General features: G+C 37.7%; 4 protein-coding genes across 4 annotated transcripts in view; 2 read left to right on the forward strand and 2 right to left on the reverse strand.

Annotated features, from left to right (window-relative positions):
• Positions 1 to 360: 360 nt before the first annotated feature.
• tmem53 (transmembrane protein 53) lies at positions 361 to 3,133 on the reverse strand. The gene is made up of 3 exons (XM_015385732.1): positions 2,903 to 3,133; positions 2,645 to 2,748; positions 361 to 1,949 (listed from the first exon to the last, which is right to left on the reverse strand). Exons 1-3 carry the CDS (start codon positions 2,955 to 2,957, stop codon positions 1,248 to 1,250), a joined length of 861 nt encoding a protein of 286 aa, XP_015241218.1. The 5' UTR covers positions 2,958 to 3,133; the 3' UTR covers positions 361 to 1,247.
• A 317-nt stretch (positions 3,134 to 3,450) lies between these two features.
• Positions 3,451 to 8,843, reverse strand: toe1 (target of EGR1, member 1 (nuclear)). The gene is made up of 8 exons (XM_015385742.1): positions 8,506 to 8,843; positions 8,382 to 8,422; positions 8,180 to 8,276; positions 7,554 to 7,712; positions 7,298 to 7,411; positions 6,491 to 6,639; positions 6,087 to 6,249; positions 3,451 to 4,553 (listed from the first exon to the last, which is right to left on the reverse strand). Exons 1-8 carry the CDS (start codon positions 8,617 to 8,619, stop codon positions 3,870 to 3,872), a joined length of 1,521 nt encoding a protein of 506 aa, XP_015241228.1. The 5' UTR covers positions 8,620 to 8,843; the 3' UTR covers positions 3,451 to 3,869.
• Positions 8,844 to 9,080: 237 nt separating this feature from the next.
• On the forward strand, positions 9,081 to 11,318 carry LOC107091678 (THAP domain-containing protein 1-like). The gene is made up of 4 exons (XM_015385743.1): positions 9,081 to 9,498; positions 9,680 to 9,839; positions 9,946 to 10,121; positions 10,202 to 11,318. The coding sequence occupies exons 1-4, from the start codon at positions 9,349 to 9,351 to the stop codon at positions 10,583 to 10,585; spliced, it is 870 nt and encodes a 289-aa protein (XP_015241229.1). The 5' UTR covers positions 9,081 to 9,348; the 3' UTR covers positions 10,586 to 11,318.
• Positions 11,319 to 13,631: 2,313 nt separating this feature from the next.
• Positions 13,632 to 15,778, forward strand: part of LOC107091680 (selenoprotein Pb-like) — a 5,754-nt gene continuing 3,607 nt past the window's right edge. The window contains exons 1-2 of the mRNA XM_015385744.1: positions 13,632 to 13,662; positions 14,422 to 14,671. Coding sequence (XP_015241230.1) covers positions 14,445 to 14,671 — 227 coding nt within the window. The 5' untranslated portion in view covers positions 13,632 to 13,662; positions 14,422 to 14,444. The remainder of the gene's footprint in view (positions 13,663 to 14,421; positions 14,672 to 15,778) is intronic.

Raw genomic sequence — 15,778 nt, forward strand, 5'->3', positions numbered from 1 at the left:
AAAAAAAACATGCTTCAAGCATTTAGTTCTGATTCTTTTAACGATAATGGATTACTGCTTTTAAAACCAAAATCAACTCTCTCAAGACATTTTTAATATTTCTTAATACCAATTACAACAAATAGTAGAGTACTTATGGCTGTTGAGTTGACAGTGGTTAAGCAGGAAGTCATTAACACCATCCACAAGGAGGGTTACCATAATAAAAGCTGCCTGTTCATAACCGTACTGCATCCTGGGAGAAAATGAGTGGAAGGAAAAAGGGAAACAAGAAGCCGGAAAACTTGCAGAAAAACAGAGAATTCAAGGATTTGGGGGGAAATCACAAGGCGGTCAGAGAATAAAAGCCGCCACTAAATCCAGAACATGAGATACAACTGTCCCTTCCTCTGAGTTGGGCTATGCTTGAACCAGAGAAACCCTCCAAAAATGCCTTAGCAGGGCTAAAGAGAACAGAGGAATGTAGAGGTATTTGTTTAAGAATTCTAGGTTTTTGTTAGGTCGGTATATTCATCTCACTTACAGAAAAAAGTCTGAATACATTAATACGGGCTGGAAGGTGGATAATTATCTTTTTTCAAGCATAAACATAAATATTTTGAAAATCTTTGCGAACGGCAAGGCCTTCCTGGTTTCATTAAACCATCTGGTAAAAATAACTTAGAAAATATGATGATCATGTGGGGACTAACTGCACTGCTGCTATACCAACTATGCCCGAAACGGCGATTTTAATCAATTTATTGATGATTTATTTATTGGTTTATCTTTTGTTGTCCGTTTAATCTTTATACTAACATCTGAATCCCATTCATTCATCAATACACTAGAAGACAAATATAGTTTTCATTTTTTTAATTCATTAACTAGAACTATTTTTCTGATATTCTAATTGTTCTGCAAATGTTATAGATGATTATTACGACTGCAATGATCAATGTGTTATTTAGCAGCAGTAATAGTAGTTAGTTCATTTTATACATGTTTCTGTTAAATGTTTGTGGGGAAATCTTTCTGAGGTTATCCTACTGTGGGAATGTCTTACCAGCCATTTCAAACATAGTTAAAACTGATTTAGAGCGGACAGTGGTGGAACCCTCCTCTTCAGTGCACTGCAACATGAAATTAAATTTTAGCAGAAGTCAGAAGAAGAAAATGATACAATTCTTTAGATTTTGAAACCACTGAGGGTTAAAAGAAAGGCCTGGTAGTTCTATTATCTTCACTTTTCTTCTTTAAAAGACGTTCTATTGACTCTGAACTAGATGTCTTTTTTTTATTTCAGGTCCTTCCAAATCCTTCATGCAAGCCACCAGGAAGTCACGACACTTGCTCGTGTATTGCTCGGGAAAATCACGAAAATGACAGACGTGGGCGCTGGAGGTAAAATCACAGCTGTGCACCGGGACGCCCTTCTTTGTCACGGTCTCCATAAACAGCTCAACGTCTCTGTGTCTGATCACCTGATCCGCTGTGGAGTACAGGAGGAGGTGAGGCCAGGCAGGTGGCCTGTCTCCCACTGCGTCATAGTGGTTTTTGTGGATGAACTTTGTCACTGGGTACAGAACGATTCGCAGGAGGAAAACGCTCACTGCAAAAAGCGCCAGGAGGATGTACTTCAGAAAAGGGCTTATTTTGGGCCCCAGGGTAGCTGTGAGAGCACGCAAGGCGCCTTGGACGTTCCCGCTCCCCGGTGCACTGTCCACTACAGCTCCAACCACACGAAGGGAGCTGAACTGTTTGTCACTGTGCAGCAGCTCCACGATGTATCGGTAGAGCATGAAGCCGCCGTTACTGAAGATGTGGAAGAAGACGGGGCTGTTCTCCACTTCGTAGTCATAGAGGATCTCCAACAGTTTCAGGGCAGTGCTGCTCAGCTCCTTGTAGCCAAACGTCTCAGAAATGAAGACGGTCTTCAGGGGAGCTGTGTAGCGGATGGTGACGCACCCCTGAAACACAGTGGGGAAAAAAAAAACAAGTATAAGGTTGATTCACAAGAATTTCAAAGCCATTACCCAGAAATTTATGTCAAATCTAACTGAAAACTGTGTTTCACCAACATAGCGAAATATTTGCACCTGCAGTACAACCATGCAGTCAGTATCAGTAACACTGGTGTTTACACCAAAAGGATAAGGTGAAAATATCCCATCATTCAGCATGGTAGGCAGTTCAAATTGGCCCTTCAAGCTACATCTAAAACCTCTACACTGGCAATAAACTAAGTTGACAGAAGAAGAATGCAGCATTTCTGTAATTTTGACTGCCCTAATATGCACAGCCAACAAGAAAAAAGACAGATAAACAGTTTGACTCATTTAAAATTCAGATAAAGTTCACAGACTCAGGTTGGATGATCCAGAATCAGCCAAAGCTCACCAAGATGATCATTTTTAAAGTGCCGTAAAGCAGGCTGGACTGTTGTGACATTAACATCCCAAATACAAGTATTTTTCTATCAGTGTGGTTTTTAAAAGCGTTTTGTATTGATGGAGATCTTGCAGTGGAAACCCAAACTTCCCTCATTCATTTGTTAGAGGATTATTTATTTTTGTATTATTGTACATTTTCTTCTAAGAAAAGTAAACATCTATTTAAATAATCCATCTGAGGTGTTTTTTTTTTTTTGTATCGTGGCACTGACCTTATCATTGTAAATAGAGCTGTATTTAGAGAGGTGTTTGTCCTTGCAGCCAGCCCATCCCAGCAGGATCACAACCGGCTCCTTTGTCCCCTGCCAATGCCTCTCTGAAAACGACACCCAAACAACAACAGTGCTTTAACACAGAAACTGTGAGCTGCTATAGCAACGACCACACAAAAGCAGCGCTCGTGCCCGACAGAGATGCAGTTCGAGTTACAGACAGTAAAGTGTGTGTCTGTACGATGAAACTGCTCTCACCTGATGTGCCAGCATCTGGAAACACAATATTATAGTCAATATCATCCGCAGCCATTTCTAAAAGCTATACCCCGGCGGCTAACGGTCACTCATTTAGGCGAAGTAAGCGATGAAAAACAAGCTAATAGGTATCAAATTATTCCGTTTCTAATGAATAAAGATACAAACACATTCACGGCGAGAACAGGCGGTGTTACAACACAATCCTTCCTACCGACAGGAATACGGCTTCTTCTTCTTGTCCTCAGAGAGCAGAGTAGAAACCAGTCTTTGATGTATCGCCCCCTACTGGACGGCTGTCGGCTGCGACCTGGCTTTTTCTTCACTTTTCGATCCTTTGAGCCCAATTTTCATCTGAAATGTTACGCTTACAAGCAATGAGTACAGTTGCTGTGTAAGATTAAACTACATTACATTTTCTTTATTTAATTCTCTCAGAGGAGTATCACGTTTATGCAATATAAGCAACAAACAAAAAAGTATTTTCTCGAGTGACAGCTATACACTTTTAGAGGAAATGAGACAACCATACATAATTGTTTATAGGCTTTTAATTTCCATCAGAAATGAGAATACAAAGTTAGGTAACCAGGGATACAAAAGTTATTTCAATTGAAATGTCAGCTAATCAAATCAGAATTTTGAATATATCTTTTGATGAGACCATGTTCTGTCTGAAATAGTTGTTTTTTTTTGGAGCGAGAATAAAATAAAATATGATCTTAACAGCCATCACATAATTGCACACTTTTATCTAATTTCCCTGCTTAAAGACAAGGGTAATGGATGAAAAAATGTCAATTGTATTCACCATTTACATAAATTGATTATATAACTGAACCTGGCTCAATTTGGGTTAGGTCAATAATAGTCTCCAAGAAACAGCTGCTCAAATAAAAATAGAACTATTAAATGATCTTATGTAAGATAAAATGACAGACATGATGTTAAAAAAAAAAAAAAACTATTACAACTTCCTCCCCCAAACCATCTCCATCTTCTGAATGTGAGCCTTAGAAGATTTGGAAAAGGTGCTTTTCACCACATTAAGAGGAGCAGCTTTGCCACTGAGATAGATCTTATTGATACATGCGGGTAGCCAGGTCGGCTCCGACTCCATCTCGACTCCTCCCACCCCAGCTTCCTCATTCTTGCTGAGGATGTGCGAGTAGGCAAAGATATACCCCGTCATAAAGGCATCAAACCCTGCTCGATGTGATCCTGCATCCGCCTTCTTCTGAGCATTAGACTCTACTGAATGGTCCCCAGTAACCTCAGAGCAGTCTCTGCTTTTTGTCTTATCTTCGCTCATTCTGCCTTCATCGTTTTCGATTTTCCTATTCTGCCCTTCGTCTGTTTGATGAGAGTTTCCATCAGGGTCTATTTGAGGGACTCCGTCAGAGCAGGATTTCTCATCTGCCTCCTGTTGGTCACTTCCTCCTTCTTCCTTATCAACTTCCATGTTGGGTATTTTATTCTGTGGTGCACCATCAAAGATGGAGCTGTCCTCTGCTGTACCTAAACCTTTTTTCTCTCTCTGCCTCTTCCGCTTTTTCTTTTTGTCTTCTTTGCATTTCTCATCCTGCAGGATGATCAGGTCTGTGTCATGAGAAAACGAACACTTGGTGCCATTTGGACACCAGCCGAAAGCCTGTAGGGAGGAAAAAAAAAAAACAGAAGGATGGGGCAGTTATTCAACCTATAGGGAACGACCCAGTGAACATACAAGCTGATGAGATTTGAGGATTGTTTTATTTAATTATGGAAAAAGATGAACATTTAGGTAAAGGAATGAAAGATATGAATTATTAAGAACTAAAAGATAAAATCAAACAATTTAAAGACCTATTTTTTTTAACCGACTCATGAACACAAGTGGAAAAAATTACTTAAAAATTGCACATGAATGCAATAATATATTGTGTTTTGAAAAAGGATGAACACCCCTACACATTTAAATAGTCGTCATACAACCCCATATTTGGTCAATTTTGTTTTACTGGGATTCAGAGTATCTCCTTACCATTCTGCTAATCCACAAACTGAAGCGTTATGCTTAATAAGTTTCAGATTAGACTGGGAGCATTTTAACAGGTTTCATCAAAGATTCTCAACTGGAATTTGTCAGAACTTCAAAGGTATAGTGGAGAATGTTCTTTTTCCCGGTGGATTCCCAGTGCTTCTTTGACAATAGCCGAGGGTTGTAAGAGAAAAAGTATCTACGAGGTGTATGAGAAGAAGAGAAAAATCTCAGAAGAGAGAAACAAGACCAGAGTATTTTTGGGAGATTCTTTCATGCAATGGCTTACACTGAAAGCACAGGCCGGGCTTGCGTCTGATGCCTTGGTGGCGAAGTTTTTACACGACAGGTAACGTTTGGCAAGCTATTTGGAGAGATCCATTTCACATCACTGCTAATAAAACGAGGAGAAATGGTATCATGCATGCTCTCGCACATGTTTCATAGGTGTCCTCTCGAGAGCAGGTACAGGGTTGTGCGATTGCATTTTTCTTTTTTAAAGTGGAGAGGGCGGGTCTTTTCAAAAATTTGTGAAAATCCTCCACTATACCTTTAATCGCTCCACTCAAACAAATGAAGATGCTCAGATCTAGCTGATCCCTTCATACATTGCTTGCTTGTTTTTATCCTGCTCAGAGGTGAACCACTGGCTCAGTCTTGAGTTTTTGGGGTTTTTTTATGGCCTCTAACTTGTTTTCCTACAGAATTACAGTTTCAATAAGTCTGTTCTTATTGAAGAAAAGCAACCCCACAGCATGACTCTGCTAACACCATGTTCTAGAGTTTGTGCGGTGTTCCGATTTCACAACACGCATTGTTTTACTGCCATCTGGTTCCATCTGACCAGAAAAACTTCCTTTTTATGTTTGCATGGCTTTGAATAGGCCCTTCTAATAATAATAATACAACTCGAGTTTATTTCTTTTAACAGCAAGTTGTTCCAGTGATTTTCATTTAGGGGTGAATGTGGCTGATCTGGCTTTATTAAAGCCATGCATCATTTTCCTACCTTTTCACCATTACATTTATGTAATCGTATAAAATTCCAATATAATAGTTAGAAACTTGTAAGGATTCATGTAAGCAGGCCTGTTCCGATGTTAGAAGTTGGACAAAGTAAGCCTAAAACATTTTCTAAGATTGCTGAAAGTCAGTTAAACTTACTGAAAAGCGCTGACAGATGTCCGTCTGTCCCTCTATGGAAGCTACAGCTGGACACTCTCTGTAGTCGATGTATGTGGACAGGTGACCCGCATACTGACAAAATTCTAAATGCATATGAGGTCCAGGAGAACCTGAAGTGATGCCGCGGCTGTTTTCCAGTTTACTGACAATATAAGAGAAAAGAAAATACAGTTATAATGGAATACCAATGTTCTTTGGGTCAACTTTTAACTTTATCTTTAACACAGATATGATCATAGTAGCATTCTGCAAAGGAGATCTGCAAAGTAGTTTTTATTGAGAGCAGACTTGATGCTTAGACCTATGTCCAATCGTTTCAAATCCACAAACTGCCCAACAAATAAAAAAACTGAAGCTAAAACATGACATAACCTTGGGCTTACCACTTCTTATAAGCATACTCCAGATAGGAGGCAGTCAGCCGGAGCTCAAATTCAGTCACATATTTGGTGTCGTAAATGCCAGCAGGAAACATCTCAGACAGGTCGGCTGTGAAGGTGACCAGCCGCTCAGGGAGGTGAGCATAAAAACTCTTCAAAAAAACAAAACAAAAAAAAAAAACATTTCAAGAAAGAATTAGAAACCTGTTTTGACAAACTGTAAGGATGTGAGATGACCAAAAGCTAAATTCACAACGATGATGGGCAAGTTTATAAAATCCCCACAGAGAGTAAATTAAGGATGCTCCAATCAGGATTTATACCACAGATCCCGATCACAGCCAATCAGTTTTTGATTAAGCTAAAGTAAATTCCACTAAACTAAACTGTGATCTGGCAAAACTGAATCATAAAGTCATCTAATTTAGACAAAAAACACAAAAAAAAGGCTACACACTGCATCAAGTATTCAGTCAAATGGACGTATGAAAACCCTGCTAAAAGGTTTGCTTTAAAAGAAAACATTTATACATATAGAACTGTTTTTATACACATCCCTAAACTTCTGATAACAAATAATGTCAAGAAATAAATAAACATTTAAAGCTAAATGCAGCTTGCATCTAAAATAAACAATCATAAGTTACTAAATCTAAACTGCCTGAGATTCTGGCTGATTGTTTAGTGGATGTTAAAACTGTTGTTCTGGTTCCTGCAACGTGTCAGAGAGTGAATAAGGGGTTAAAACCTTCCTCCTGGCTCTGAACGTCTTTGGGGTTTTTTTTGGACACACCACCTGAGTGTTTGTACCTGGTAAAGGAATGCCATGTCGATGAGGCCGTTGTGAAGCACCAGGGGCTTCCTGGCACGCAGCAGCTCAGTAAACAAAGTTCTGATGTGGACCCCATGGTCATCCGCATTGCCCTGACAGATAAAAAATGACACAACAGAAGCTTTACAGGAAATTGATCTACATCTGATAGGACGTGGCGATCTAGAAGCTGCTGATTAGAGCCAAACTGCAGTTCGGTGAAGGAAAGAGACAGCAGCGTGCCGGCATCGTCACCTTATTGTTGCCCTTGCAATATGGGATTCCATTGCTGTATTGCTTGTTGAAGTCAAATCCGTGCTGAACCAGGAACTGGACTGACTGGGGCTCTATTATGTACTCCTCTGAACACAGCAAGGTGAGGTTGTACACCTGGACCAGGTACGAGTCTGCAGGCTGGCAGAGAAAAACAATTAACCCCACAGCTGGAAATTTTTATCTGTAGCAGAAATCTGATGGAGTCACCGAGCATGCAAACTGGTGGCAACAGACCTACTGGGGTTCTTATGCTAATACAGCTTTATGTTTGTGAGTCTCATAAATCTCTTTGATCTTTAATTTGATCTTTTTTTTTTTGGTAACAAGCATAAAATGAGTTTAGGTGGAAGATGGGAAAAAAAAGACAAAAACCTTTATTTGTTTATTTTCTAATAAAAATCTCATTTATGAAAAAATCACCCGTTAGCTTTTTTAAACCTGTTAGACTGTATTAGTAAAAAAAATAATAATAATAATTAATTTTTCATTTTGATTTGTGGTAGTAACCTGGTAGAAATGGAACAGACTCAAGGCTTAATTCTGCTACTGTAAAGCCCAGTGGACAGTTTAAGCTTTTGCATGATCACATAATATTTCAGCGGTACCTTTTGGTCCAACTTTTTGTAACAAGCAATTCCCAAGGACAGGATGGAGCGCGAGCGAGCAGCGTGACATATTGCTTTGTATCTATCCTCTATAGATCTAGAACAAATCAGTCAGAAATCAGAGAAATAATCTGTTAAGGAAACATCTGTATGGCTTTTAATTTTGGGATTGTCATGTGTAGAGTATAATATTCATACTCACTCAGCAAGCAGAGACTTTCTGTTTCCCAGACCACTCAGTTCCTGTAGATGCACAAGTTATTTCCCACATTGAGATACAAATGAGCAGCAAGCAAACACAAACCAGAGATCAGAACATCCCCTACCGTGTCAAGCGCAATGAAAGATGAAGATTGGATGGCGACTACCAACGCTGGCCAGAGCTCCTTAAAATTATTATTTTGGACATCAATTACAGGAACTGTGATCGAAGATGACATGCTTGCACTAAATTATGTAGATGGCACGTCCTCCGCAAAGTAACATGGAGGTTGTGACGATACAAGAAGCTAACTCACAAATTGTTTAGTTTTAAATAATAAATCGTATGTGATCTGTAGTTAAATAACTTCTGTCATACACGTTTTCGCCGGGGTTCTGCTCAGGAGTCCTGAGCTAGCATCATCTCAGCCGTAAACATATCAGCATGTTTCCCTGGCTTTTGACAGAAAAAAAGTCTTAGTGGTTGAAATATAGCGCCTGACTGTAAATGTCAAAATAAATGCACAATTCTAAAAGAAAACATCCGGGAATTTAGTAAAAAAGCTCGCCTCAAAATCTATTGTATCAGATTTGCATTCCATATTAATTCTGTATATATTTTTATTTTTAATAAAAAAAAATTAGTAAGGCATTTTCTATGGCCCGCGCTAAAACAACGTCACGGGAGTTATATGTCGAGGGACCGGTCGCCATTTTGGCTCAAACAAACTCCTCAAGATTTCACCCAAAATAAAGTGTTTTAAAAATGTCTTACGATACATTTGTGCTAACGGTTCGTCGGGTTTAATCATTTTTACAAGTCATAATTTACTCTAAAAGTATCTTTGTGTTGTTTTAACCTCCTAAAAGCAGCGGACCAGAAATCATGGTTTAAAGAAACCCAAGCTGAGCCAAGTCACCGCTTACAACGTTTGGTTTGTTTTGTTTGGTTTTTTTCACTGTATGTAATGGGAGGCTGCTCGGCTCCAAACTGTTCCAATTCTACCAGCATAGGCAAACAGCTGTTCAGATTCCCTAAAGACCCAGTGCGGAAAAAGAAATGGGTGGTGAACTGCCGACGTGACTTCGAGCCCACTCCCCATTCTAGACTCTGCCAGGTAATATCCAGTTTTACAGCTTCTAAAGTTCCTGGAATTCAATTATTCATAAAGCTCTAAAATAACAAAATAAATGCTTCTAAAATAGCTTTTGATAGTACATAATGAAAATTAAAGCCCGGCATGTTTCATTTTTATGTTGTTGTTTTTTTTTTGTTTTTTTTTATTGTTTTTCTATAAGGACCACTTTGAGGAAAGCCAGTTTGAAGAAATTGCCAGATCTCCAGCTGGTGGTAAAAAGCTGAAGCCCAATGCCATTCCCACTCTGTTCAATGTGGGGGACCCTCCTTTCCCTGCTATCACCTCCCCATATATCTTGCTACCCCTGAAACCTGACCCAGGTATTTCTCTCACTGAACTGTGTTTAAGATTAAACATTTCTGAACTATATGAAATATGCTGGATTACAGAACTTCTGATTTACTGGAAGGTTTTCTTGTCTTGTAGTGGAAAAGGATCTAAACTTTGGGGATCATGGCTATGCCAGACGCAACCCCCTGTCTGGACTTGAAGAGGAGGATGGAGAACGAGCATCTGAAGACCATCACCCCTGCATGCAGTGTCAGCTTCTTAAGAAAAAGCTGGAGCAGGAGATGCAACACACTGCAAGACTACAAAGGGAGGTAATATGGCTGTTTTTTATGGTGTCTTTTTGTTGATTTATATTAATGATTGATAAATAACTTTCTGCTATCTTTCACAGGCAGAAGAAATGAAGAAGCGTCTGTATCGGCTGGATCGGATAGAGAAGGGTCTGCAGAACTTTCTGTACGAAGATCAGGTCCGAGCCCTGTCCCTCACAAAGCGCTCCCGTCGAGCGGTCTGGTCACCAGAGACGATCATGAAAGCCCGAAAGATTCGCTGCGCTGTTGGAACCAAAGGCTACGAGTACCTTAGAGAGATCGGCTACCCTCTACCCTCATATAGGACTTTGTGCAACCGCTTGGAGACTAAGATCATGGTCACAACTGACATGAGCTGCGAGGAGCTGGCGGAGCTGAGCCTGGGGCTCATGGCCACATGTAACAGCCCTACAGAAGGAGTTGGGGATAATGATGAAGAAGAACTGATGGGAGTGTTGTCTTGATCCTAGTCATCAGCTTTTATTTCGAATGGATATTTCCTGATTCTGAGTTTAAACTGTACCTGAAGCATAAAAACGTCAAGACACTGGTTTTAAACGTTGCCCAGCGCACATGATGTTTGATCAGCCAAGATTGATGCTCTGGTCATTCTTGCTGTTATGCTGGCATGTTGAGGTAGCCTGAACGAGTGAGGAGCACTATGTAGCTCGTTAAATGCACTATGTAGATTTGAGTGATTTGTAAAAGAACATTTGCACCTCGCCTGGATAAATCGCTGCTTGTTTTGAAGGTCAATTGTCACACTTCAGAGTTTTTCATTGGCTCTGTTTTATATAAGGAATAAAACATTACATTTAGCCTGACTGGATATAATGTAAGTAGATAAACATGCTGCAGATCCCGGGTAACATAAGTTCTAATGACTGTTTCCTGGCAGCATACTAAAAACATTGAAATCATTTAATTGATCTGATATTTCTGCACATTTTGTCGATTTTGGTTTCATATAGTTCTGTGCAAGGATTTGTGTAAATGTTAAACTATTAAAAACAACAAATAAAGTGAATTTAACCCAGTTTAAACCATTCTAATCCATAACAAAATAAAATGTCCTTTAGTTTACAGGAATATATGTGTCAGACTAAATTTGATTTAAGCATCTAATCTTTTGTAAAATGCCTAAACTAATTCAAAAGTTTGAGCTAAAATGCCTCCTGACTTGTTTTGATTTTTTTTTCATTTTCTGTTGTCTTCAACTACTTTTCCTATGTTTAGAGAACTGGCATTTAACCATTCGATCTAAAGTCCCATTTCTGTTGCTGAAAACAACTAATCATCTGAAGATGATTAGATGGGTTATTCATCAATAAAATCAGTTGAATTTGGAAATGCTTTCTAAAATTGGGGTTTTTGCAAACTAATACACCCCTTTAGCTTCCATAAATGACCTCAGTATCATTTTTTGTTCTTAGATGTGTGTGAATAGCTGTGTGATACCACAGTTTTTTGTATTTTTGTGAAACATGATTCTTTTTTAAAGCATGTTGCACAGCTTGAATTTTGTGGTCCTTTAAATGAAGGTCACCTCCCACAGAGGATGAAATCAAAACTTGTTTTTGACAATAATATATGGCCTTCTTATTTTGGAAGTTAATTTGGGGAAAAAAATAATTTTTGCAGGAAAAAATCAGAGATTAGATTTTCAAGCCATGTTGCCCAGCCCTGCTGAGAGTTATTTTTTGTGCTTTCAAAGTAATTTTTAAATGAATGAATAAAGTTTTTCAGTTAGAAAACTACTAGCAGCATATCTACAGATATGCTGTATTACGATATTGTATTACCATAGTAATACATTGAACAGGTTTATAATCTTACTTATTTTATGTATGAAACTAATAATTTTATACCATAACTGTTTTCTGTTGCATTTGTAATGTTTTGTTAAATCAAACAATGCATAGAACTAGGGCTAAAACAATTCTGTATAATCGTGATCAATCGATTATTTGAATAGCAACTAAGTTAGTAATCGGTTAATCATTTAATGGAGTATAGAGACCTTTAAACATGTCTTTAGCTGACAGAAGAACCCACTTATAGCATTGATTATATAAATATTTTCCATTTAAGATAAAAATAAAAAAACACATTTTCTTCTATCAATATGCTCTATCCTGAACTCCTCGAGTAGAAAAGTTTTTATTTCCCCTGGATTAAATTTGTAAAAAAAAAATCATCTCTAAGGAACCTTTTGCTGTCCGATTATTAATTGATTAATCAAAAAATCAACAGATTAATTGATTTGCTAAATAATCTTTAGTTGTAGCCCTACATAGAACATTACATAGTGTGCACAAAGTAAAAGATTGTTTGCATCAAAGCTGAGGAGAATAGTTTGCATGAAATAATAAATACATTTTTAATATTTAGTGGCCTGACGGGTAAAGCTCCAGCAGAAAAGCAAAAGTTCATCTAGCTGATCCCTGGTCATGTTTGCATTGCCAGCATTCTTCTTCTATGAAGGGACCTAAACTGTGACACACTGTTATACCATCTTTTGGATGAAGCACTTGTTTTTACCCAACATGGACTTTGAGCTATTATTGTGCCAGATTGGATATTTACCCTGCAGGTAGGGGGATGACACAATCATTTCATTTTGCCATAAAGTTTGACAAGAGTTATAAGTAGTTGTTAGTTGTACTGCTCAGTAACAAAAGTTTAAACATCTGCTTTTAGAGATGCTTGTGTGATCACCTAGAAAGAGAGTATACCAGAACTAACATTGTTAGCAAACTAGAAATGTAGTTCTAGAGAAACTAGAACTGATCGTTTTACAAACTAATACCTCAGGGCGGCAGTGAGAGTCTGATTCAAAATTAAGACATTGTTTTCTAAGATATCTCAACCTTTAATTGGGTGAAAAACAACACATATGTTCTAAAGCAGCTTAAGTATCCAGAACTAATCTAAGGGAATTAACATAAAAGATTAATTTTGCAGATAACTTATTTAGGTTTTAGTAGTAAAGGTATAATAGATCTTAGAAACAGTGATTTCAAAGAGAAATATAACTAAGGATTTTCAGAACTGTTACAACTTAATTTTTCATCATTGTAAATACAGCAGTGTGAGCAAGCATGGCTGCTAAGAACCAGTGGTGCATCTCTTCTGTCACCCAAAAGTAAAATCATCCTATTTCAGTTATCTCCCTCGAAAAACGTTCCACAAAGTTTAGCAGAAAAATTATTCTACCGTTGTTTACCATTTAACATCTAACTATCTGCCATCAATACAACTTTAGTTCATTATTCTCTCTAAAAAAAAAAAAAAACACTAAGAACAATACTGTTTAAATATAATATTGGAAAAACATTATTTATTCAAACCAGACCCAACAAAACCTGAGCCTTTTTATACAATGCAACATCATCAGTGCATGCTTTGTATCTGAAATTCTTTGGCACCAGAAGTCGGTCACTGTTTAAATTGGGGGAAGTGCTCAGTAAACAGCAGAGCCCTTAAAAACCTCAGGGGTTCACAGTGTGCCAGTCTGAGTCACAGGACACACTGGGCAGCGGTAAGCCTTCCCCTTCCTCCTAAAACCATTTAATTGCTGTTCTTTGCACTGCTCATATAAATATCCATCTTTTGGTTTCAAATCTTACTTTAAACTTTAGTTTTTCATTTGCTTACATTATTTCAAGCTAAAGAAAGAAAGAGCAAAAAATTATTTTTTTTTCTTTTTTGGACAAACTTTCACACTAGCTGTACTGGCATAATTATTTTTTAAACACAGAGCCTTTAAGGTGAATAGCTTCACGATTGAAAGATATAAAAACATAAATATATATGTGAGTAAATCTAAGTAAAAGTTGCTTATAAAACTTTATATCCAGTAAAATATTTGCTGATAATGAAGTAAATGCTTATCGTGTGTGAAGAGGTGACCATACAGACTGTGATCAATAGCATGTTGATCTGAAATTCCTCTTTCTTTTATCTGTGGATTAAAAAAAAACTCTGCTTTTTTGTAATTATCTCACTCAAGTGGGCAGAAACAACAACAAGTTATTCATTAATTATTTTTGGACCAGACTGAATGTTTTTTCCAGGGGTATAAAAGGGGCCATGATTCTCCACACTGCACCCTTTGTCTGTTTAATTACCAAATAACGCATAATTCACAACACCTTTATAATCCCAGTATCACTAATCATGTTAAATTTGTCCTACCTGTTAAATCTTTGCTGATAAAATGTGCATTTACTTCTTTATAGCTGATGTGGGGGGTGACAGTGTTCAAGTGTAAACTGACCATATCTGCCTTCTCATGTAGATTGCGGTTGGCAGGGGGACACAATGCGCTCTCTGCTGGTGCTGTGGCTGAGCGCAGCCGTGCCAGCTCTGCTGTGGGTTTCCCAAACCACTCCTTTGGTTGGAGCTGATAAGAATTCCTCCAGGATCTGCCAACCTGCTCCAGACTGGGCCATAAATGGCCGCTCTCCGCTAAAGGAACTTCAGGGACATGTGGTGGTGGTGGCTCTGCTGAAGGCCACCTGACATTTCTGTCTCGTTCAGGCGTCCAAGTAAGTAGGAAAAAATAACCCAATTTTTAAAACGTGTTAATCTTCTCCTGTTGATTGCCACTTTTGGAAATTTAAAGGCTCATAATGTGTATAGTGGTGGAATTTCAGGGGTACATAAAGACTTCATCACCTAAATGAACGTTAAAACATACAGGTGGTTCCAGGTACTAAGAGATTCACTTCCTTACAGAAAGCCCATATTCTTATCTTCAGCTACCACAGTCAGATTGAATAATACTACCTATACTTCAGCGATAGTATAAAGGCGTTACTTTATTGTATCTCTTATACTATATCCGTTGGTTGTGCTGTTCTTTTTACATCTCTTTGCAGGTGGTGAAGCAAACTGAAGATGTTTTATCATTATCTCCCTTTTATCTTCTCTTTCTTTCATCTTTTCTCCTTTTTTCCCTGTTTTTCCTTTCCTGTTCTACTTACATTGCAGTGTCCATATAATCTGTAAAACTCCCTGCATAATTATGATAAAGCTATTTATATGCATAAATCAAGCGGAACACTATGGCGATAGCTGTACTGCTCCACTTGTGAAAGTAAAATATGTTGGGCTCTCTCAATTATTCTTATTGCCACATTGCCAGACAGGACACTGAGAAAAAAAGAAGAAAAGAAAGGCTAAAACATATTTGTTGAGAGTGCCCTTTGACTGTTTTATAGAAACGTGATTAATATCAGTTTGTAGTCAAAATTATTTTCATTTTGCTTTCAATAATATCATTTATCTTTTATACTTATTATTTTAAGCTTTGATTTTAATTGTCTTTAATTACTTTAATTTAATGTAATGTAATTAACTCTATGCCACAGCAATGTAGTTTTCTGTGTTTTCTTATTGTTTTTCCTTTTTTTTTATCTACAGCACTTTGAACTGCGTGGTACTGAAATGTGCTATATAAATAAATTTTCCTTGTTTTGATTGAATTTTTAATTCACTTTATTTTGCACTTTATATATTTTTAGAAAAATCTATCTTTTAATTTGTCTCTATTTATGTAGGAAAAAAAGAATTAAATGAAAAAGAGGAACATTTTCTTACAGTTAACTCTCCAAATTGATTGGGAGAGTCAAGTAAAAATGAAAAAAAAAAAA

This window comes from Cyprinodon variegatus, unplaced genomic scaffold, assembly GCF_000732505.1.
Source record: "Cyprinodon variegatus isolate N-32 unplaced genomic scaffold, C_variegatus-1.0 Scaffold347, whole genome shotgun sequence".
Classification (NCBI taxonomy): domain Eukaryota; kingdom Metazoa; phylum Chordata; class Actinopteri; order Cyprinodontiformes; family Cyprinodontidae; genus Cyprinodon; species Cyprinodon variegatus.